Source organism: Acartia tonsa, chromosome 2 (assembly GCF_053477335.1).
Source record: "Acartia tonsa isolate MP-2025a chromosome 2, ASM5347733v1, whole genome shotgun sequence".
NCBI lineage: Eukaryota > Metazoa > Arthropoda > Copepoda > Calanoida > Acartiidae > Acartia > Acartia tonsa.
The window spans coordinates 16,131,874-16,157,912 of record NC_137261.1 but is presented as its reverse complement, the minus strand read 5'-3'; the positions used below and the strand labels follow the sequence as shown (position 1 = coordinate 16,157,912).

The window sequence follows — 26,039 nt, the reverse complement described above, 5'->3', positions numbered from 1 at the left end:
ATGTTCAATTTTCAGATAAAATAATAAATAGTGATAAAAAAAATGGAAGAAAGTTATGAGTCGGAAGCGGCTATATTACAAAGTTTTATACAGCTACAGGAACTAATATATTATTTTTATATTAAGAAAAACGTCTGATATAAAAAGATATTTTAAAAATAGCCTAAAACTTGCTCAGGATCTGTACAGATATTCCAGAAATATGTAAAGACATTCATCCAGTTAGCTTTTTCTGTACAAGATATACACACACGCGCATCCAGTTACTTTAACTGAAAAGAATTCTTTTAAAATCAATAAAAAAAACACACCCTATTTTTCCAACAAATCCCTCTTTTCTTTCCTTTTCTTTTCCTAAGATGACGTCACCTAATGACACATTGGAAAAGTATGCCATATAAAAAGTACTTTGTGTATTTGGTGTATTGTAAAAGTAAAAATGTTCTAAATTGCATTTCCGGTTGTAATTTTTTTTCAATTTACATGACTGAAAATGAATATAAATTGGATAAATTGTTCTTTAAGACCTCTCAAAGGACAATTTGATTGCCTATACCTAATATAACAAGATTTCATTGAAGCTTACCATGGTGCCTATAAAAATGACGTCATACTAGCTTACCATTGGCCAATTTAAATGTTCACTGGCCTGCCATTGGTAATTTTATTTGTGTATTGGCCTAACATTGGTCATATGTATTGTATGACGCCATTTTTTATAAGATTAGATCTTCGATTTGATTATCCACCCTAGGTGTATAAATAATGTATTGTTTGGTACAGGCAACTAAGCATGGAGACCACCTTTTGAGAGCTTTGCCAGCCATTGCTGGCGGTCAGAAACAAGTCATACTCGAACACAAGGTAGGATGGTTATTTATCATATTTAAACCACTAATTCTAATTCAAAGTAAGGGTAATTTTTGTGCAAAATCAGTGGGGATGTAAATCATTTTATCGTTCATTGTCTTATCGCTTTAGATCCCTTAAAAATATACCTATAAATTATAAATAATAAATTAAACTCCAAAAGAACACATATACTTTTTAGCTGCATATGTTTAGTACTTTCTGGTAATTTATTATTTGCCTTTTGATTTTATTGCAAAATAATGGGCCCAAAAAAAAATTTTTATAAGTATTTTTAAATAATATATTATTTAATATTCACAGTATACTTAAAAATGAGAAACATTATAATTTGCACGTATCTTTTGGCCAGAGAGAATAGTTCTCTTTTATCAATATTATTTTAGTCACACATTTTTATACATGATGTTTCTATTCATTTTTCTTTTTAAAATTATATAAATAGAATTATCTTTAAAAATACCTTCTTTATTAACTGATTTTAAAAATGAATATATATTATAAAACCAAAAAGCTATTTAAAGAGGCTTTTTAAAAAAGTACTTTTCTGTTAAATAAATTGCTGTTCTTTTTTCAACAAGGCTAGTATTTGCTTCTTATTTTTGCAGTACTATCTATGAATACTAGCGGCTGCGCTCCTAGTGTCTTAGAGCTTTCTATTTGAGTAAGGAAAGTAGGAAAATTCTATAAGAAGCTTCCATAAAATGGAGAAATTAATCAGTTAAGTAGTTATCAAAGCAACAGATAAAAAAACCTTACTACTTTATATAATAGGATAAGTTAGAATATCTACTACTTTTTAAAAATTTCTACGTGTAAAATGTAAAAAAAAATTGAAATTTTCTTTACATAACTGTCTTTGTCTTATTTTAAGCAGTTTATTGCCACTGCGCAAAAATTAAAGTTAATAAAAAACTTATTTCTTAAAAGGGTTCTTATCTTTGTATTCTATATGACATAATGTGTACAATGTAAATGACACCTTTTTTGATTTTTCCTTTACATTTTTTTAGGAGCAAAGAAACTCAATATCTAGCAATGTCAGTCCGTTCATTTCAATAAAGTTTCTCTTTTATGATTCTAAAAAAAATTACAATTCTGAGTTAAAGATGAATATTAAATTTTTTCGGGTTTTCCAAATTATGAATTTCCAGCAATGACTTACTATGACCTCACGGCCAGGGATCTAAAGGGATAAGATAATGGCCGATTAATTGATGTACATCCCTAATAATGACACACAAAATTATCCCATTTGTAAAATAAAACTAGTGATTGAAACGTTTGAACCCTCAACGTAATAAACCAACCAATCAAAATTCAGAAAAAGTCTCCAAAGTTGTTGAGCCAACAAAAAAATAAAACGTTATTGTAAAACTTTGGGGACTAGTGTAATAGACAGCCCATTGTCCCCTCTCTCTCTGCCTCACAGCAAAGTAAATAAGTCATGTATTTTACCCAGCCATCTTATAACCTGTTTTCAAACTGTAAGACTCACATATAAGGTATTTAGAAATTGAAATCTTAAGCTGTAAATTACATTTTTAAAAAGTGCTTTAATGCATCCTTCTTGGGCTGGTTTTTTTGTTTATGACGTAAAAAAGGTTAAGATACCAACATATAACATGCTTACAGGCTAAAATGCTGTTAGGACTTATTTTCTATACTAGCAGCTGCGCCCCTAGCATCTAGGGTCTCTATATTATAAGGGATATACCATACAAAGCATCTAAATGCTTTATATTCGTAGGGATATGGAATGGCAGAAAAATAGATTAAACCTTGTTCAATCTTTTCTTATAATAATTAAATAGCCTAAAACCACCCGGGACCTGTAAGAAGCTTCACTGTAATGAATGACCATATCGGTTAAGCGGTTAGCGAGATACTTCGCTACATACAAAAAAAATCTTACTACTTAATGTAATAGGATTTGCATTATTGCATTTATACTTATGTATATATAAACTGAAAAAAAACCTGTAAATTCCAAATTACAAAAGCTTTTAAATAGTCTTTTTCTGTAAATTACTTTTTTTAAATTTCTGAAAGTATTTTGGATCCCAAATATTACTAATGATAAATAATAGTTGGAACAAACAAGAAAAAACCCGCCAATTACTTTTGCTTCAGGACCTTGAAATGCATTCGCTTATATAATTGCAAAAACAGTTGCTGTGCCGCTCAATAGTCAGGGAGGGAGGGGACATTGGCCTGTTTATTACACTAGTCCCCAAAGTTTTATTATATTGTTTTTTTTAATCATTGGCTTGGACTTTGGGGACTTCAGTGAATTTTGATTGGTTGTTTTATAAAGTTGAATGTTAAAGTTTTTCAACTACTAATTCTAATACACAGAATGGATAGTTTTGTGTATCATCATTGGGGATGTACATTACTTTATCGCCCATTGTCTTATCCCTTAAGATCCCTAGTTGGGGCGTGCTCGATTGTGTGAGTGTGTGTGTGTGTGTGTAGGGGTGTGCTTGAGTGTGTGTGTGTGTGTGTGCGTGTGTGCTTGATTGTGTGAGTGTGTCAGTAGGGGTGTGCTTGATTGTGTGTGAGTGTGTGTGTGTGTGTAGGGGTGTGCTTGATTGTGTGTGTGAGTGTGTGCTAGATTCTATTTTGTGTCTCTATTTATGAATCTGTATAAGTGTACTCTACGTATTTTCATTCAGGGAGAGAGGGAGGGAACAAGTATTCTTATATTTAACCCTTTCTTTCTTAGGGATTTAAAGGGATAAGACAATGGCCGATAAATTGATATACATCCCTAATGGTGACACACAAAATTACCCTTTCTGTAGAATAAAATTATTAGTTGAAACGTTTGAACATCCAACTTAATGAACTAACAAATTAACATTCACAAAAGTCCCCAAAGTTGTTAAGCTAACGAATAAGAAGTGTTTTTGTAAAACTTTGGGAACTAGTGTGATAAACAGCCTACTGTAGTCCCCTCTTTCTATGCATTTTTCTACTTGTTAATTTAACCAAAAATATAGTTTGTCAAATTTCAATCAGTATTTGAGATGCTTAATTTAAAACAATGTGCTTGAACTTATTTTGCATTTTAAGGGCTGATTCTAATGTTTGCCCTTCACCGAGTTGGCCTTGTCATTAAATGCTTTTTTGCTCACCCAAGTTACTGTGCAAAATTGTTTGTTTTTGTTTTGTCAATTAAGTCTAAATTTTTGTTCCTATATAAAGAATACGTTTGCCAATTTTGTTATATATATTTTGTTTCTAAAAAGCAACGTTTTTGCAGCAAAAAACGAATAGAATGTAACTTTCAACGGCCTTAACTTTTTATCTGCAAAATTCTACACAAAAGTGTATTTGGAAACCCCCATTTTTTATTAGGTAGATTGTTTTTTGGCTACAAAAAAAATGCTGAAAGAAGAATGATTTTTTATTAGGGTTAAATTACAACAAAGAAACTTGGCATCATGTTTACATAATCAAATTGCAAGTTCATTCAAGGGATGGGACAATGAGCGATAAATAAACTGCCCCACAATTTTGTGTAAATGAATTATTGTTTGTACCTGATATATAATTAGATTTGGGGGGGGGGGGGGGAAGAAAGGGTTGTAAATTAAATTATGCATTGTCTCCTCCAACCCTGATGTTACCTAGAAAAGTGACTCATAGATTACATAATAAGCGATGCTTCAAGATTAAATAAATATTTTAATTAAAATTAACAAAATTTTATTTAATGGTTAAGAAACCAGGAATCTAAAGGGATAATAAAATGGCAAATAAATTGATGAACAACCCCAATGATTTTACACAAAATTACCCCTTCTGTTAATTATGATTATTGGTTGAAACGTTAAAAAAATCAACTCTATATATCAACCAATCAAAATTTACTAAAGTCCCCAAAGTTGTTAAGCCAACGAATAAGAAAACATTACTATAAAACTTTGGGGACTAGTGTAATAAACAGCCCATTGTCCCCCCTCCCTCTTTCTCTCTCTGTTAAAAAAACAGTATGTAGTACTTTTGGATTTAAAGTAAAGTATGAAACAAAGGGCTTTTTTCATTGCTGTTACGTCACAATGCATTATTTTTACCCCACGTCTCAAACCCTTTTCATGAAAGTACAACCGTCTCATTTATAACACTCAGGGAGGAGGGACATTGGGCTGTTTATTACACTAGTCCCCAAAGTTTTATAATAACGTTTTGTTATACGTTTGATCAACAACTTTGGTGACTTTTAATGAATTTTGATTGTTTGGTTTATTAAGTTGAGTGTTCAAACGTTTCGACCATGAATTATAATCTACAGAAGGGGAAATTTTGTGTACAATAATTGGGGATGTACATCAATTTATCGGCCATTGTTTTATCCCTTTAGATCCCTGGTCTCATTTATAACACTGCATGTGATATTTTAATCTGTATAGCTTGAATGGTATAAAAATTAAGACATGATTCATGCAAAAAATCTTTGAAAATAATCAATTTAGCTTGCAATGCTTGTAATGTATATCTCAAACAGAGCTGGATCTTTAAATCATTTCAATGGTGCGCCAAATCGGGGTGCGCCGAATTTTAGCTAATCACAGCGCGGCATTTCGTAAAATGCTGTGCTCTCATTGGTGGAAAGTTGGCTCACCCCGATTTGGCGCACCATTGAAATGATTTAAAGATCCAGCTCAGGGCTCTGCAGCCGCTAAAGAATTAACGGCGGCTGATTTGACAATTTTTGCCATTCTCGAGGTTTTGACAGGCACTTAGGGTGAGTAAGAGTTGTTTTATTAAGTTGGCTCAGAAGTACTTTTTGTTAGGCAATTAAATTCTCTGAATATAATGTGAAGTAAACTTTTTGTACTTCCAACCGGTTTTTGTCCAGATGAATTTCAATTGGACTCGGATTATATATTTTTTGGGATTTTAATGTTACCGGCGCCGATAATGGGGTTTAAAACAACATATGTAGATGGATCTACAGGGATAAGACAATGTTCGATAAATTTATGTACATCCCCAATGATTATACACAAAATTCTCTCTTTTGTAAATTACAATTATTAGTTGAAACGTTTGGACATTCAACTTAATGAACCAATCAATGAAAGGTCCCCAAAGTTATTAAGCTAACGAATAAGAAAACGTTATTAAAAACTTTTGGGACTAGTGTAATAAACAGTCCATTGACTCCTTCCTTTCTGGTGAATTGTCTAAAAAATGGCGGCTGCACAACCTCTGGTATAAAGCAACATATTCATGAGTTTTCGCTTTTTAAATCCTCCCACTAAAGCTACAAATGGCTGTTATGTTTCTGCTTACATCCTGGTTTTATATACCTTTGACAAATTAGAATGTAAAAGTAAGTAGGTATACTTTGAACATATGAATTGGAATTTACCAATCTTTAAGTTTGTGTTTTACAGTTTAAAATTCTACATTGCTATGTTCAGTTCGTAAATAAGTGTCCAATAACTAGGTTTAAAAATATTTAGAATAAACAAGGATGACAACATCCATAAAAGTGAAGCTCTGAAAGGGTAGGACAAAAAGGCATTAACACTAGTATAGTGTCAGAATATAAATGTATAACAGTCGAAGCAAAATTGTAAGTAAATTTGTTGATAAATTGCTTGATGCAGAATAATATTTAAGGACATACTTTTAGAACTTGATTATAGAGTTGCCTCGCTTATAATATTGTACACTGTTGTCCCAGGAATGAGTATACCAAAAACCAGATCAATCGGATGATTAGAATTTGTTGTTAGAAAAGTAAAAAAAATCAAAATGTTGAAAATGGATGTACGGACATATCGGTAACGATTATAGAGTTGCTACGCTTTTCAAATTGTATCTAACTACTACAGGAATCACCATGCAAAATTTGAAATTGATAGGACAATTCTAACGTGCCTAAATTAACGAAAAAAAGCTATCCGTTCCAGACGTACGGACGGGCGACCCTAATTATAGAAAAGCATCGCTTTTAAAAATTGTATTTTAGTTGAATTAAGAATTGATAAGACAGTTTTACATCAGGGAGGGACGTGACATTGGGCAGTTTATTGCACTAGTCCCCAAAGTTTTGAAATTTTTTTAAACTTTGAAATAAAAAACTTGGGTGACTTTTAATGCATTTTGATTGGTTAGTTCATTTAGTTGATTGTCCTAGCGTTTCAACCACAATCATAATTGGGAATATACATCAAATTATCGACCATTGTCTTATCCCTTTTAGATCCATGATGTTATATGCTTTTATAACGTTGCTTCAAAAGTTCAATGAAAACACAATTTAATGCATGCTGCTAGAATTTAAAGTGTTCTCATAAAAAGTTTAAATTATAATTACTATTAAGTAGTGTATGTAGTGTTTTAAAAACAAATACAAAGTTAAAGGTACCAAAACATAAAGAGAATAAAACAAAATTACTAATCATATAAAATACTTTTATTGATTTTTTTAAAATTTATTTTTGTAATACTGTTAAAACGCCTGCTCCGCTTACAAAACTATTTACTTAAAAGTCAACATTATGACACTAAACTTAAGTTTAGAGTCATGAAAAACATTATTTTTTGCTTTGTACAATTATATAAAGATTTCCAAATATATAATTTACATGTACAAGGCAAATTTTTTAGAAAGTTCCTTTCTAATGATTCATAAGGCTTTATATGTGTAAATCTTTAAGCGTTATTTCAACATATATAAAAACTAAAAATGACTCATACTTTAACAAAAATGTAACTATGAAAAAGAGGAAGGGCATGAAAGAAAGAAAGCGAAACATTATGAAACCCTGTTCAAATTATTATGCAATTTTGACTCATTTCCAAGGTTTTGTACAATGTTATGAAATTTGGAATGTAAAAACATGTAAAAAAAAATAACCGGATCATGGAAAGAAAAGGAAGTAACGAATTTCGTCGTGTTTTTACAGTACCTTTTGTCCTATTTATAGTCCCTGCGGGGGGCTCTAACCCTGCAGAGCCAATTTCGTAATCCTTCGGGGCAATTAGTAACATTTACCTAACCTAAAGTAACCTATAAAAACCTACTGTGAAAATACGACGAAACCCGCTACTTCGTTTTCTTTCCGTGATCCTAAAATTTGGATTTAATTGTAAGAACAATTTATATTGCAACCACTACGACACTCTATTTTGTAATGCCAAACTTTACTTCTGCAAATTGCACATTTTATTGAAAAAGTAGGCGAATTTTCAAAAGGAAGTATTGCAACTATAAGTCATAACCTTTTTTTTACTATTTGTGTATAAAATATAATAAGTTAAAAGCAATGGTATTTTTGTTGATTTAAGCACATTAGATTATTTTATAAATGTTCCTTTGCATTATACTATTTTTATCATAAATTTTCATAATAGCTTATAATTGCTGCGTTATTATGAACATAATTGCCCTTGTTTCTGATAAATTACGCATTTCCCTAAAAGATAAAAAGTTGTATAGATAGATAGTACGTATATATACGTAGCTAGGACAGTTATGTAGGTCACACTTTTTATAGAATATATTAAATTTTAAAAAAATTCTAGATACTACTAGCTATTTTATATTTCTACTAGAAGGACCCATATCCTAGTTCAGACTATATAACATTCATAAAAATAAGGTAGGGAGTTGACATTGATCTCTTTATTACACTTGTTCCCAAAGTTTTACAACAGCTTTTTCTTATTCGTTGTCTTATCAACTTTTGGGGACTTATTATTATTAAATTTCGATTGATTGGTTTTTACGTTGAGTTTGTGTCCAAACGTTTCAACCACTAATAGTTGTTTATAGAAGAGATAATTTTGTGTATCACCATTAGGGATAAACATCAACTTACTGGCTATTGTCTTTCTTTAGATCCCTGGCATTAATCATAAATTTTGGGTTATGTAATTGTTTAGTACTATAGGGCCTAAGACAAGAAAGTAATTACTTAGATGATTATTTTTGTACGTATATTATGCCTTTAGGCAAATGTCTGTAAAAATAAATATCTGCTTGGAAAAAAATCGTTTTTACAATTACATAAATAGGAAAATGGCTGGAGTCTTCTTTCTTGACCAAATAACCTAAGCCCCATCACCCCTCTTATTTTTTGAGATATTTTTTTTTTTTCTTCGAAGGGAGGGGGGGTGGTTGGCTCTAACACAGCGGGGAACTATTATTATTATTATTATTCATGGATCTCTTAACCTAACCTACCAGCAAATATAATTATTATGCATCAAATATACGTTTCTTATAAAGATTCGTTAGTGGTCCTAATTCGATATGAGGTAAATCGCCAAAAAGCTTTCTCTTCTCTCTCTGCTTGGTTTATTTTATGGCTTAATAGGTATTTGGTTTCCTGTCGACGTACTTTGGGCCATTTTTCAAAAGTCTTAAAATGTTATTTTCCTTTTATAGCTTGTGTATATCAATTAATATTTGAAGGGTTAGGAAGCCGCCAAATTTTAGTTCGTCAGCGGAAAACTGAAAAATAATAACATGCGGCCGCAGCAGATTGTTTCAAAATAATCAATTTGCTACATATTTAAAGCGTAGAGCGGCTTTAAAAGGTTTAATTTTTGCTTTAACATATTGTGGAATCAGACAATGGCCTGTTAATTACACTAGTCCCCAAAGTTTTATGATGATGTTTTATTATTCGTTGGCTTTACAACTTTTGGGACTTAAATTTTGATTGGTTGTTTCATTCAGTTGGGTTTCAAAACGTATAAACCACTAATTTTACGCTACATAAGGGTTTATTTTGTATATAATTACTTGGGATGTACATCAATTTATCGGTCTTTGTCTTATCCCTTTAGATCCCTGAGGAACATGAGTTGAAAAAAAATTTGAAATTGCAAAGGTTATACTGAACGTATCTTTAGAAACTGGACCTGTATGTATCAATGTGTAGCAAGCAACACAATCAATAGCAACGCCTTTATACGTTTAGGGTGTGGTCGCAGTCATTGTTAGAAATGTACAATCGATTTCAAACATTTATATACATTACTAAAAAGCTAGATCATCTCTACTTTAGAAATGGATTTATAATTACTTGATTTTTACCCCAGATTATCATATACCCAAATCACCCCCTTTACACCATTTCCTCCCCTCCTACTGGAATAACAAACTGACCAATAAATGATGTCCATGTTAGCCACCTAAATAGATGACAATTTTCCCCATTTAATAATATCCACGTCTATTTTATATTCATTATATAAAATATTTATTTCGGTTGCAAAATTTATATTTTTCTTTAATTCCAAGTTATTTTATATTCTTTATGCTAGGTATTCCAGTTATGTAATTTGTTGATTTTCGCTTCTTTTGATATTTTCATCCGTGTTTACGAATATGAATTTTCAGGCGCCAATTCGACTTCAAAGTTCAAAGCCATTTTGTAAACGTTTAACAGGATTTTTTGGCTGCATGGAAAATTTTGGTCCCCAAAAATAATCTTAGGAAAATATTTGATCTCTAAATATTTGGAACAATTTCAGGGATCTAAAGGGATAAGACAATAGCCGATTTTATGTACTTCTTCTGTAAATTACAATTAGTGGCTGAAACGTTTGGACACTAAACTTAATAAACCAACCAAAAAAAAATTTTTAAAAGTCCCCAAAGTTGGTAATCAAACGAATAAGAAAACGTGATCATAAAGCTTTGGGGACTAATGTAATAAACCGTCCATTGTCCCCTCTCTCATTGATTTGGAACAATTCTGTTTATAAGAAGCGTAGCAATAACAATTTAAATTAAAATAGGCCATAAGTTCATGTACTTTTAAATGTATACAAAGATAATAAAAATGGAAACCTTAATTGTTATTAACAAAGATAAGAAAATAAATAATTTGTATTGCGTTCTATTTCAAATGTTCAAAACTTCATATTACGTAATGGAAATTGATAAGGGATTAAACAGCAAAAAATATTGTTTAACTTTTAATGATAAGGCTCGACAGAAGTGCATAATGCAGGAATGGGCAACAAAATTATTATATAAAATTCAGGGATCTAAAGGGATTAGACAATGACCGATAAATTCATTTACATTTCTTGATGCTACACAAAGTTACCTCTTCTGTACATTATAATCATTGGTTGAAACGTTTGGACACTCAACTTAATTAATCAACTAATAAACATTCAACAAAAGTCCCCAATGTTGTTAGGCTAACAATTAAGAAAATGTTATAATAAAACTTTGGGGACAAGTTTAATGAACAGTCCAATGTCCCTTCCCTTTCTGCGTAAAATTGGTGGTCAAAGCACGGCTACTCAACCCTGATTTAAATGATGTGGGGCGTTTTGCGACATTTTTTTAGACATGTAGAACAAGCGCGCATTCTCGAAATCTAAACAGAGTATACAACTTTTTATTTAATTATTTCGCTTTTGTTGGTACAGCCTTCATAAAAAAAAACAAATTATCTGAAATCCATTTTTGCTGCATATTAATTAATACATCTTTTTAGAGCTGTATTAGACATTATCAATTGGCTTAAATAATAATTTTAAAATTTTAAATTCTAAAGTTTATACTCTGTTGCAATCGTCTTCGTTCAATCAATCAATGTATAAAAATGTCAAAAAAACGCGGCATTTTTTATAAAACCCCATATCTGGATTGTTTCAAGGTAAATGATATAATAAATTTTTATTTTCAGGAGAAACTTGTGTCCGATGATTATGGCGGTGACCATGACAGTTTAGAATCAGATCCACCCAACTGGGAAACAGGAATGTTATACATGTTTATTTCTTTTGCGCTAATATTTGGGATTTGCTTTCATGAGTTATACCTGAGTGTAACCTTAAATTAGGGATTTACATCAATTTATCAGCCATTGTCTTATCCCTTTATATCCTTGAATACCGGATCTATTAATTGAGTGATGTTTGATAGTAACTTGGAATTTATTTCCATCAATTTGTTACAGACATTATTTTATTAGCATGGCCTTTGTCCAACAGTCCTAACTGTACATTGTAGTTTGTTTATGTGCCAAGGCATTTCCTTTCCTCTATTATTGATGGCAAGCATAATGCATAGCTTTAGACTGATACAAAAATTTTAATTATAAATTTAAAAGATATTAAAATAAACGTGCATTAAAATATAGATGAGAATTCAAATCCGTCTGTAGATTCTGGGGTTAGTTCAACCAATGAACTTTTCCTACAGAAATATAAACAGTTTCAACAACAACAGTTGCAACAGTTTCAAACTAGGTAAATATTTATCCTTATAATAAAGTAACCGGATGTTTGTTTGTCCGTGTGTGTGTTTACTTAAGGATCTTGCCAATGGCTCAACCGCAAGGGTTCTCCTTTAAATTGTAGCTTCTTATAAGTCCTGGGAAACTTTTTTAAATATTTTTTTTAGGGAGTTGGTACCACTACCCTCCCATGAGAAATCGCCCTTCGATAAAAATGAACCCTCCCCCATTTTTTTCTTTAAAACTAAGATTAAATGTGTGGGTGTCTTCTTTACCCCCCCCCCCCCTTTCTCCCCTATAGATCACTAGGGGCATATCCGTTAGGATTATATAAGTTTTAATACTTTGTCAGTCAGTCTTATTGGTGAGTAACGTGGCTTAGCGCACATATACTTATTCGTGTAATGCTCATATTTCAAAAAATAAAATTGTAAAACGTTTCACTTTTGCAACATTTGTATCCTTGTTTAGGTTGCAGTTGAAAAGCACTGGAGATATAAAAGAGGACCTGATACCCAAATATCCCAACAATCCCCTGCGGGTGCTGAGCCAGAAACCTGAACTGCTGACCCTGAAGCCGGCCCATAAACCTGAAATGGCAACGGGAAAACCAGGCACAGATTCGCAAATAACTGTTCAGACTTTCGATGTAGTTTTCTTTTTATTCTGCATATTTTTTTAATTTTCAAAATTGAAAAAAAATATGTTTAGGAGGATAATACCAAAATTCGCTGTCAGTAAACTAAACATTGAATTAAAAATTAAGATGATACCTAGCATCTAAGTAATTATTTAGAATTTGCAATTTTTTAGTGTTTGTGATAAAAAGCGTGCAAGCTCTGAACCAGAGTGTTATAAAGAGAAACACAAATGTTAATAATAAAGTGAAGCAAGAACCGGTTGTGGAGGAGAAACCCACTGTGAAACGCAATATGTCAAAACCGGAGCCCAACGGATTTCAACCTACGTAAGTTTTTGTAGGTGGACACAGTGTCTTAAAAATCAGTCATGTGACGTCATAAAAATGAGGGATATGAGAGGAGCAGGATAATCCTTCATGTTTATGACGTCACAAGTCTGATTTTTTAGACACTTTGTCCAGCTATTATTTTTTTATTTATCTTATATAAAGGTAACAGGATGTCTATTAGTCTGTATGTCTTTAGCATAAGATCTCTCTAACCCAATATCTATGGTTCTCCTTTACAGTAAAGCTTCTTATAGGTCTAGGGAAGGTGTATAATAATTTTGGGAAGGGTACCACCCCCTAGAAAAAAATCGCCCAAATTAAATAGAGATACCCCCCCCCCCCACAAAAAAAAGAAACATTTTGAAGCTTTTTATTTTTAATACTTAAATGTATAATGGATAGTCTTTTTAAAGTTAAAATTGCAATAGTGAAATCTTTCAAATTGCTTGATTTTGATTTAATTTTAGATCCCAAGACGGTCAACCTCTATGTGCTGTGTGCGGGGAGAAGGCTGGCCGCCACAGCTACTACGGCGGGCAGGTGTGCGCCTCGTGCCGCGCATTTTTCCGCCGTGCAGTGCAGTCCAGATGCCATGAAATATTTTGTTGTGTGAACGGCAGTGATAATTGTGAAATAACTGTTTTTACCAGGAAGAACTGCCAATTTTGTAGGTTAGTAAACTTTTTGATTTTAGTTAAATTTTCGCCCTTAATTCTTGCATGTGAAGTGAAATATTAATAGATAGATGATTTCCTAAAGTAGTAAGCTCTATTGTCTCTGTCTAAGGATCTCGCTTATCGCTGAACCAATATGGTTCTCCTTTACAGTAAAGCTTCTTATAGGTCCTGTGAGATGGTTTTAAGCTATTTATTTTTATAATTATATCTGGGTATGGTTTTAGGCTTTTTTCTGCCCTTCCATTTCCCTCCGAATATAGAGCTCCTATAATTAATTAAATCAATTATTTCTCCATGAAAAAAAAACGTATGACTAAATTTTAATTATTATTTTCCTTTCTCAGTTAATTATAAGCTACCAAAGGCAGAATTTTACACATAATAATGGGGAGGGTTAACCTGTATGTATTGTATATTCTTGTATCTTTACATTTGTAGTTAATAGGATATGATTTTCCAGGTATGAGAAATGTTTGAAGAGTGGTATGCGCCCTAACTGGATTTTATCGGAGGAAGAGAGAGTTAGAAGATTCCATGGCAGAAGAAAGGTATGTTGGTACATTATTTCTCTTTGAAAGAATAGCCTAAAACCTACATCCCTTAAAATAAAAATAACCGGAATCATACTGTATAAAATATACAAGCAGCTTCGCCCATTGTCTCCAGGGGCTAATCCACGGTATTTGTTTTTAAAAATATAGGAGAAAATGTTTTAGGGGTTATATTTTTTTAAGAGAGTTGACCTACTCTTCCTCAAAGAGCCTTTAAATTTTTAAAGTTTACATCTAATGGATATTGGCATGCTTGTTTAAATAGAAGTGTACAAATGTTAACTTCTTCTCTATGTTAAAAGTCAATGATCTATAGGGATGAGACAATGGCCGATAAATTTATGTACAACCCCAATGATGTTATGCAAATTAACCTGTCTGTAAATTGATGTTAGTGGTTGAAACAGGAAACGTTTGGACGCTAAGCTTAATGAACCAACAATCAACAATTATATAAAAGATCCCAAAGTTGGTAAGCCAACGAATCAGAAAATGTTATTAAAACATTTTTGGGGACAAGTGTAATAAACAACCAACTGTTCCCTCTCTCTCTGGTAAATAGTGCACAATCATATTAATCAACATAAAACCACATGGAAAATTTATTTTTCAATGATTGCTTTTCAAACTACATGATTGCAAGGGTTTTCTGTAAATGTTCTTAAAGACCTTGAATCTTTTCTTCTAAATTTTGATTTTGCCATTTCTAAAAAAAATGTCTACAAAAAAACCTTATTAAAATTTAAGGCTTTTTGTTTAAAATTTGGTTTAATGATCGAAGCAGCTTATAGTACCTAATAAAAATGACGTCACACAATACAAATGACCAATGATAGGTCAGTATACATTTTACCACAAATGTATACTGGCCTTTCATTTGTCATTTGTATTGTATGACTATTATGATTTTTGGTTGAAAAGAAACCTTTGCAGTTATAACATTTAGACGGCAACTTATATGAAACACCAACGCATTTGATCATGGGCTAATTTAGGATTTTATTTTGTACATTAGAGTAAAACACTAGAGTGAGAAAGGGTTAAACAACTGTATCTCCCCATCACATAAACCTTGTGCAACTTTTCTATTGGGTCATTGAAAATCAATCAATGGTGTCGCTTATATTAACACAGCTAAGTAGCAGAAAATAATTTAGAAGCATACGAAAAAGGTCATTAGAAAAGGAAGGGAGGTAGTTGTCTGATACTATATATCACATATAGAAGATTTAATCTAGTTTTACAAGTATCTATTTATTAAAATCTGCAAAAATAAAACAGATTTTAAAACTAAATATTAAACTTTTAAAAGTAATATTGTTATTTGTACTTTTAAAAAAAATTGTGTACATTGTGGGATTACTGGGTGCCAGTAATCAAACCATTTCTTTGTAAAGTTCACATTCACCCCTTTGTTGAACTTTATAGTGTACGTACTCTTTCTTATCAATAGACATAGTATATCTAGATAGTCCAACTGACCACATTTTTCGTCAAAATTAAAGAGGGAATTTTTGTTTACATTTTGTTATATACGAGATATGGGCGACGAAATTTGAGACGAATTTATTCGACAATATGATTTTTTGAAAGCTAACTTTATTAAAAGAATTTCAAAACTAACTTAATTTATGTTTTGTCATATGCTTCACATTATACGAGGGAATTTTTTTTTACACTAATTAATTTACCCAGGAAAAGCTTTTTCCTAAAATATGCTACAATTGATAGCTAACTCATAATACGAACAAAATAAAAAAATGACCCCCTTTCGTAACGAAATGTGTACACAATTTCAACCAATGAGATCTCTTGAATATTTTTATTATTATTCTTCAATTGGCGGAATGAGAATTATGTCTCTTGAGTAACTCTATTTTCTTTGCTAACAACTGTACACTTATATATACTCTTTATTGGAAGAGTGTACAGTTAGTTATACAAATATACACAATGATATAAAAAATGGAGGCTTATTCAGATTTTTTTAAAGGGAAAATACAATGGGCGATGAACATCCCCAATGTTAATACACAATATTACCCCTTCTTTGGATTACAATTAGTGGTTGAAACGTATGGACACTTAATTTAATAAACCAAACAATCAAAATGCAATTAAAGTCCCCAAAGTTTTCAAACCACGCTATTAAAAAATGCTATTATAAAACTTTGAGGACTTGTGTAATAAACAGCCCACTCTCTCTCTCTCTTGAATACCTATACCCGCTTCTGATGACTCGTATTTCTTTATTAAATATTCTGTCAAGTGGTTTAGAGTATGAAAACACATTTTTGCTTTTTTTTTGTATTTTATTGACTAATCAATGTTTTATCACAATATATATATATATATCAATAAGTAAAATATAGAAAATATTTAAAGCAGCAAATAGTGCCTGAAAAATGACGTCATGCAATACAAATGACCAATAATAAGCCAGTGTACATTTAACCATCGGTCAACTACATTGTATATTAGCCTATCATTGGTCATTTGACTCGATGACGTCATTTTTGATCAGGCACAGTAAGCTGATTTCTACTTTTGCTTATATTCTCGTACAGAACATACCTACCGGAAATTGAGTGGTGTGTTGCTAAGAATAAGGAAAATTTCTAAATTTCAAGCAAGTCATTTCTAACCAGAAATTGAATTAATTAGTTTATATTGCATCTTAACCCTTTACAGTCGGGCCCCTTGCCGCACCTTAATCGGTCGGGGGGGGGGGCGTTCAACGCCCCCCCTAATTATCTCAGTTCCTATTAGAGCTAGAGGGCTAAATTTTTTTGTGCAAGTCCCCTGTTTGATAATGAATTTCCGACCTTTTATAAGTCTAAGTCAATATTCGCTTCCTTCACCCTTTTATTTACCAACCTTTGTTTTTAGGTCTTTTTTTATTTAAAAATTTCAAACGGCTGTAATTTTCTTATTTTTGAAGCTAGAAGAAAATTTTTTTCCCAGAAAATGTTTATTTTTATGTAAATTTTACATTAGAAATATCAAAATATAAATTTCAGCGGCCGCAGCTGTAAATGGCAGCTGCCAGCCGCCGCAGCTGTACTTGGCAGCTGCCAGCCGCCGCAGACGGCGGTCGGCGGGAAAACGGCGGCGGATCTTCATGAAATTTTAATACGTTATGTAGACATGTAAGAAAAGCTTAAGATTAAAATTTGAAGTCTCTAAGTCAAAAATTGCGGCCACAGGAGCCTTTTAAAGATTTCTGGAGACCTGGAGGATCAGGACCTGCAGGATCATACCTGGAACCTGAAAGTGACTTGAACACCTGTATTTCATATAAGGATGTACTACTAGAGGATTTTTTAGTATTTTGGTATGATAAAATGCTTTGTTTTAGTCAAAAAAATATTTTTGCTCTTTACCTGGATGACTCTGCCAGGTTTGCTGGCATCCTGTGCCCGCCAGGATGGAGATATTCAAAAAATTCCAACTCTCAGTTATGTGTCATACCCATACTTAAAAAGTCAAGCAGTTTGGGCTCTTTATCTTTCACACACAGAAAATGAGATAGAAAAAACCGGATAGGGGGGCGTTCAACGCCCCCCCCCCCCCCCGACCGTTAAGGGTTAAGGCAGACTACGATGATTTCCACATAAATATAAACAACACAAATTGACATTACCATCATGGTGGGTTCATTAAGTTTAGTGCTCAAACGTTTCTACCAATAATTTATTCTACAGAAGAGTAATTTGTATACCATCATTTGGAATATGCATCAATTTGTCGGCCGTTGTCTTATCTATTTAGGTCACTGCGTATCTCATCTGATGACTTTAAAAAATCTCCTCCTTTTGCTATTTTTACCTTTACTTAACCAAAAAATATCAGAAATGCTTGTTTTTAAAAATCTTTTTTGGTCAGTATGCATACTCTACGATTTATAACTTTTTTTTGTGTGGAAATTATTTTACAACACTTTAGGCAATGTCGTTGTAAACATTAAGACTTGTTTTCATAATTATATAATAGGTCATGGAAAATTTCATGATTTCATATTTTCTTGTTTCTTATCAAATATCGGTTACATAGCTTTAATTTGCAAAACTTAATTGCAAAAAAAAATGTTTTTATGTCAAAATATTTGTTTATAAATTATCTTTACAATAGCAGTCGTTTATGAATAGGTAATTTTATATGAAATACCCCCCCCCCCCCCCCCTATAATCGTTGAATCTATCGCACTATTTGTTGTTAAGCATTTTTATACTTAGCTGCTTTAAGCTTCCAAATAGTAAAAAAACAGCAAGTCATACGTATTCTACTAACAGCTATATAAAAATGTATTTAGCAATATTTGCACTCTTTGACTCAAAATTTGCGGAATTTGTAAAAAAAAAATGGCAATACCTTGCAAAGTCAATTACATAATTGTCAGCTAAGATACAAAGTTTACTTTCTCACTCTATACAGGGAGGAAGGGAGGGGACATTGGGCTGTTCATTACACTAGTTTCCAAAGTTTTACAATAACATTTTATTATTCGTTGGCTTAACAACCCTGGGGACTTTTTTTGAATTTTGATTAGTTGTTTATTTAGTTGAGTGTCCAAATGTTTAAACCACTAATTGTAATCTACAGAAGGGATATTTTTGTGTATCATCATTTTATCGGTCATTGCCTTATCCCTTTATATCCCTGCACCTTATATCTTTTGGCCACTTTATTTTGCGTTTAGCAACAGACTACTCCTGAAAGACATGCCATTAAACATATTGACCCCAAATCCGGAAAGTTCTAAGACTTACATACAATAGATAAAAAAACTTTTCGCAATCATCCAACTACTTCTAGCAGATATCTAAAGGGATAAGACAATGGCCGATAAATTTGTGTACAATCCCAATGATGATACACAAACTTAACCCTTCTGTAAATTACAATCAGTGGTTAAAATGTTTGAAAATTCAATTAAATGAACCAACCAATCAAAATTCAAATAAAATTCACAAGGTTGTTAAGCCAATACTTTTGGGACTAATGTAATAAACAGCCCAATGACCCCTCCTTATAAAATTAATTATGATAATAATTTTCTAGAGGAAGAACAGGGACCCTCTGAACATGCCCGACAGTCCAGACTCTCCTGGCAGCCCTGGAACTCCACCCAACGGCCACAGTGATCCCTCCAGGCACAATCTGGAGCCAGCACCCAAGGTTCTGTGCCCCTCCCTGAAGCCGCTGACACTGGATGAGACATCAGCTATTGAGCAGCTGGCAGATGCAATTTTACAACAATCTACTGGTAAGGAAATAAAAATTTGATATTATTGTTACTAATAATATATATATATATATGTTTTTGTCTGTCTATTAAGATCTCGTAACTACTATTAGGGAAAAGGAAAAATCTGGACATTAATAGCATAGCAATAACGAGCCATAAATATCTTCATACAATAGAAATGACCAATGATAGGCCAGTATACATTTTTTCATTGGTAAAATACAGTGTGTACTTGTCATTTTTATTGTATGACGTCATTTTTTATTAGGCACTATAAGCTGCTTCTCAAATGATTTACATAAAATGTTTTTTTAGGACACACAGAGGACATAGACGACTCTCTGTTAACAGATCTTCTGCAGAGCACCCTCCAGGGTGGCCAACTATCAAGAAGAACAATGGACAGGGTGGCCAATGTTATCAACAACAGAACTAAACTCTGCTTGACTATGATTAAGGTAGGATAATTTTGATTCCCTATAATAGCACAATACAATTGTATTCATAAATTGATTTTTTTTAAAGATTTCCTTTTTTCATTTCTAGTAATTAATAGATTGATAAAAAATACATGAAGTTATTATGAATATGTCAGACAGACATAATGAGAGTAAAGATGCTCAACCTTCTTTCTCGAATAACAGCCGAGAAAATCATGTAAATTATTAGTCAAGTAAAAGCAAACAGAGGCTTTTATTATTTTTTGGGGACTTTTATTGAAATTTGTTTGGTTCATTAAGTTGAGTGTCCAAACGTTTCATTCACTAATTGTAATCTACAGAAGGGATTCTTTTGTGTAGCATCATTGGGGATGTACATCAATTTGTCGGCCATTGTGATTGTCTTATCCCTTTAGATACCTGGATTTACATATTTGTTTTTTACAGGATTTCCAAGATCTTTGTGAGAATGACCGCCAGACAATTTTCCGCCACAATGTTCCCCTACTACACAGATTAAGACAAGCTCTGGCTGTTACAAACCCAGCTTTAACTTTGAGGTAGGCATGTCAGAGAGAGAGTGGACAATGGGCTGTTTATTACTTTAGTCCCCAAAGCTTTATGATAATGTTTTCATATTCGTTGGCATAACAACTTTGGGGACTTTTACTGAATTTTGATTTCATTAAGTTGAGTGTCCTAACGTTTTAACCACTAAATGTAATCTACAGAAGGGATAATTTTGTTTATTATCATTTGGGATGTATCTCAATTTCTGGACCATATTTTATATTTTTTCACGTTCGTCTAACGTATTTAAATTACATTTTCATCTGATCATTTTAAAATAAGATTTTTGAGTTTTTTCTTTAATAATCCAGATTTCTATAGATTTGTTCATCCAGTAATTTCAAAAGCCATTCTGGATATATTTTTTCTTTAAAATTTCATATATATACTTATTTAATTTCTATGCTATAGCTTGTATAACTGTATATATTACTAGTTTTACTCGGATTTTCAACAATTTGAGTGAAAAGTAAAAAGTACTTGATAAATATCAAATATCAACCTACCATATGTGTGTATTTAAATCAAAATCCAGATTTTTCTAACCTGCGAGGTTGCGCGATTTTTTTTCTATTGAAAAAAGGAAAGTACGGCCGTTTATAAAGCAAAGTTTTTTTACATTTTTAGGATATGTCTGACGTTTGTTCAAATATATATTTTCGTTAATTCAAATCACTACAAATAAGATATCATGCTTCTAGTAGATATTTTAGCTTTTTGTGCAGCAAATTTCCACATGTTAGAATTATTGTTTTAAAAAGGCGTATTTTGGCGATTCCTTAGACTATAAGACATAATTTTGTGTAATTATCAGCAAGAGCCTAAATTATCACCAATTTTAAGAAAACTTTGCCTCTGTTTAGATATTCTTATTTTTCTGTAACTCTTTACTTGTTATGTTTATCAGTCCTACAATCAGATTTTCTAGGAGCTACGCCCTATGCCTCTAGGGGCACTCGAGGGGATTTTGGCTTGAATTCAACCCCCCCCCCATTTTTATTTTAGTTCAAAAAGAAAAACTAAATTAATATGGGTGATTTTTTTGGGGGGATAGGGGATTCTAGTACACTCTGCCAAAATAGCTATTTACCTTCCTAGGACAGCTATGAAAAGCTACACTGTAAAGGAGAACCAATTTGGTTCTGCGGTTAGCGAGATCATTCGATACAAACAGACAGACAAACATTCTGTTATTTTTTATAAGGATTAAGCTACGCTTTTATATAGATGTTGTAATTCTCTATTTAAAAGTGTTTGCTGAAAGTGCCACTTTGCAAATACTTATGTAATAAAAGTTTAGTTAAAGTGAAATATGATAAGTTCCAATTTTCACGTATACAAAACAAAAAGTTTATTGAAAACTCTTATATAACCTTTTTAATAAAGATTTTAAGTGTTTTTACTTAGAAGTTCCTCAAATGCTAAATATGATCACAAAATACAATAGCAGAGACATAAAAAGGATTATAGACTTAGGTAACCAACACCAACAGTTTTTTTCAGTGCTTATCGAAACCAATTAATATCCGGTGGGTTAAAACCGGTTTTCAGCCTTACTGAAAAATTTTGTATAGCATCGTATAATATCCAATTTTCTACGAATATAAAAGTGTAGAATTATAAGGGTATACCCAGTTTTTTAGCTCAAGATTTTTATATCCGCGGAAAGCTGTTTATAATACGAAATATTATAAATAACTACATACATTTGCAGTGTTGAAAAATGCGCTTGATTTAGTTGTTATGTAAAGGTTATTTATGAGCCTTTTTTTTGCTGCACTATTTACTGAACAATCAATTATGTAATTAAATATGATAGTTAAAATACAAAAATGCTAAGATAACAATTTTTCATTGAATTATATAACTGTAATTCATAATTAAAATACATTCTTATGAATTGAAAATGTAAAGGCACATTTTGACGAGGCTAGCCAGGTTTGAGTAAGCTACCTGACCCCTTGTCTACAGGGATTCCAAGGGATAAGACAATAACCGAATAATTGATGTACATCCCCAATGATGATACACAAAATTACCCCTTCAGTAGATTAAAATTAATGATAGAAACGTTTAAACACTCAATTTAATGATCTAACCAGTCAAAATTCATTAAAGTCCTCAAAGTTGATAAGCAAACGAATAATAAAACGGTATTATAAAACTTTGGGGACTGGTGTAATAAAAAACCCATTGTCCCCTCTCAAACTGCTTTTATATTTTAACAAAATGAAATAGCCTAAAACCATCTCAGGACCTATAAGAAGCTCCAATGTAAAGAAGAACCATATCGGTTCATCGGTTAGCGATATCCTTCGCCACAGACAAAAATCTTACTACTTATATAATAGTATTATACTTACCTTTTATTATGTTGTGTATATTTAACTGTATTTAATAGAATTTTTTTCAGTGAATTTGTCAAGCTTTTAATTGGTGAGTCTCGTCTGCACGGAGCTGAGTCTCTTCTGCCCTTTGATTTGTCCAGCAAGAGGCACGAGTACTCGACTACATCTAGCGGTGGTAAAGTGGACTACATGCAGATATTGTTCCAGCACAGAAAGAATGATCCTACGAGTATTGAACTAGTCTATAAACTTAGCAAGGTAATTATATATATTTTTAGTTGAGAAGCTAGTTTGTCTTTTCGTTATTATTTTGTTGTACTATCTAAAACTAGCGGCTAAACCCCCCTAGAAGCCTCTAGGGGCACTTAAGGTATTTAAATTTGAGTTTCAAAAGAGTAAAAAATATTTTTTTTTGGGGGGGAGGGGGGATGGGGAGTTGAAGGCACCCTCCCCCATAAAAAGTTTAAAACCTTCCCAGGACCTACAAGTAGCTTCACTGTAAAGGAGCATAATATCGGTTCAGCGGTTAGCGAGATCCTTCGGGACAAACAAAAAAACGCTTACTAATAGGATATATTAGTATTGACGTGATTTATTTCAAGTACCTAAAAGGAAAACAATTAACAATTTTAAAGCCTAATTTGCTTTAAAACAAGGATGGCAACATCCATAAAAGCGAAGCTCTGAAATGGTAGGACAAACTAACATTAACACTTGTAGTGTGTCAGAACTAAATAATCAGAATATGAATATATAAAATTCGAAAAAAATTGTACGTAAATTTGTTAAAAACTGCTTAAATTCAAAATAATGTTTGATGACATACTTACATGTTTAGTACTTAAATATAGAAATGCTTCGCTTATAACATTGTACTTTGTTGTCCAAGGAATCATTGATCAAAAAATCAGATCGATCGAATTAGTATACCACGTAAAAATTTGTTGTTAAAAAATTAAAATCAACATGTTTAAAATGGACGTATGGACATTCTGCTAAGAATTATAGAGTTGCTACCCTTTCTAAATTGTACCTAACTAATACAGGAATCACCATGCAAAGTTTGAAATCGATAGAACAATCCTACCATGCCTAAATTAACCAAAAACGCTATCCATTCCGGACGGACGGTCGTACGGACGGACCGACCTTAATTATAGAAAAGCTTCGGTTTTAAAAATTAAAAATTGCTATCTTTATTTAGATTGTTGACCTAGAAGATTACATATCCTTGGTTCTGTTAATAATGATTGTAGCTTTCAACACAGATTTTATCCACCTTGAACAAAGAGAAAAGGTAATTTTGCATTTTAAAGTAGCGGTTAGGCCCCTAGCATCTAGGGACTCTAAAGGACAGATAGGGGCTAGTATAATAGTATAAAATCCATCCCAAGACTTAAATCTGAATCTAAAATAGCCTAAAACTATAACAGGGTCTACAGGAAGCCTTCCTGAAATAGAGAACCCAATTAGCTCAGTAGTCATTGAGATCTTAAGGTTCAGACCAAAAATATAATAGGATAATAAAACTTGTTTTGGGTTCTTTAAAGTTTGACTGAAAGGACGAATTTAGGTACAAATTTGCAAAGCTATAATACTGCATATAAATGAGCTAAAGGGATAAGATAATAGCCGATAAGTTGATGTACATCCCCAATGATGATACACAAAATTATCCCTTCAGTAGATTTAAATTAGTGGTTTAAACGTTTGAACACTCAACTTAATGATCTGAACAATCAAATTCACTAAAGTTCTCAAAGTTGGTAAGCCAACGAATAAGAAAACGTTATTATAAAACTTTGGGGACTAGTGTAATAAACAGCCCATTATCCCCTCTCTCTCTCTGACTTCATATGCTTAGAAGATAGAAAGTAATTATTCTGCTTTTTGTTTTTTCTTTCTTTTGAAAATCATGTACAAGTGCATTTTAATTAAATTACAAACAAATTAAAACATAGTACGTATTTTCATTTTTATCATTTGAATTTATCAGGGAGGGAGGGGACATTGAGCTGTTTATTACACTAGTCCCCAAAGTTTTACAATAACATTGCATTATTTGTCGGCTTAACAACTTAGGGGACTTTTTGGTTTATTAAGTTGATTGATCAAACGTTCCAACCCCTAATTGTAATCTACAGAAGGGGTAATTTTGTGTATCTTCATTGGGGATGTACATCAATTTATCGGCTATTGCCTTTTCTCTATAGATCCCTGGAATTTTAATCAATTTAAATAATTAATTTATACATTTTAGGTTGAGGAGATCCAGCTGAAGTATGTTTGCCTGTTGCAAAGATACCTGAATTCCAACCAATACCTGCCCTTGAACCTGGCAGTGGCCACCAACTACGACTCTGACATGCAGGACGAGCCTATGAACCTTGCTGTCAACAAGGACAAGGGGGGTGACAAGGATATCAACATGTTTGTGGACAGCTCAATTAAGACTAGACAAAATAGAAAATTTCTAGTAGATTTTTTGCTCGTTCCCTCAATTTTACAACAGATACATGAAATAAGCCCTGATAATTTATACTTTTAAATTTTTAAATAATTTTACTTAATTTGTTTAAAATTTTTGTGAGATTTTTGTTTGTAACTTTGAAAATTCATTGAAAACATAATTAGAAAATTTTTAACTAATATTTATTTTACTTATACAAAGAAAAATTTCTGTGATCAGCTTTATTTGAAGTTATTTATTTCTAGTTAAAAAATATAACATGCATAATAAGTTATTTATAATGCAAGATACTTCCTTTAATAATGCAACAAAAATAAATAAAGTATGCTTTTAATATTATACATGTTAAAAAAAATTAAGTACCTATAGTTATGATTTTACATTTTCTATTCTTCTAAAGCTTTATCAATATGAACTTATTAGCTTATTTTCATTCAGAATAATACGTTTTTGTAATTAAGTCGATTAACACTGTATTTAAGAAACCTTTCAGCTATAGGTTGTTAAATTGTACATTAAAATTCGATGTGATTTTTTATGGAAGCAAAGATTTTAACTGTTTGATCTTTTGTGGTAACTTTACTAAAAAAGCCATCATTGTGATTTGTGATTGTGAAACACCGCTTTTTACTTTTTATTATTGTCAATAAATATGAAAATCAAA

General features: G+C 32.0%; 1 protein-coding gene across 1 annotated transcript; it reads left to right on the top strand.

Annotated features, from left to right (window-relative positions):
- On the top strand, positions 1-26,039 carry LOC145305678 (uncharacterized). The gene is made up of 14 exons (XM_080147392.1): positions 1-100; positions 785-864; positions 11,550-11,622; positions 12,006-12,114; positions 12,573-12,715; positions 12,915-13,068; positions 13,539-13,742; positions 14,209-14,296; positions 19,361-19,565; positions 19,863-20,005; positions 20,435-20,547; positions 22,971-23,163; positions 24,110-24,202; positions 25,166-26,039. Exons 1-14 carry the CDS (start codon positions 43-45, stop codon positions 25,451-25,453), a joined length of 1,944 nt encoding a protein of 647 aa, XP_080003518.1. The 5' UTR covers positions 1-42; the 3' UTR covers positions 25,454-26,039.

Coding starts and splice junctions, on each gene's coding strand:
- LOC145305678 (XM_080147392.1), top strand. CDS start 43: ATGGAAGAAAGTTATGAGTCGGAAGCGGCTATATTACAAAGTTTTATA. Junction 13,069..13,538: donor CCCAACGGATTTCAACCTAC/GTAAGTTTTTGT, acceptor ATTTAATTTTAG/ATCCCAAGACGGTCAACCTC. Junction 14,297..19,360: donor GATTCCATGGCAGAAGAAAG/GTATGTTGGTAC, acceptor ATAATTTTCTAG/AGGAAGAACAGGGACCCTCT.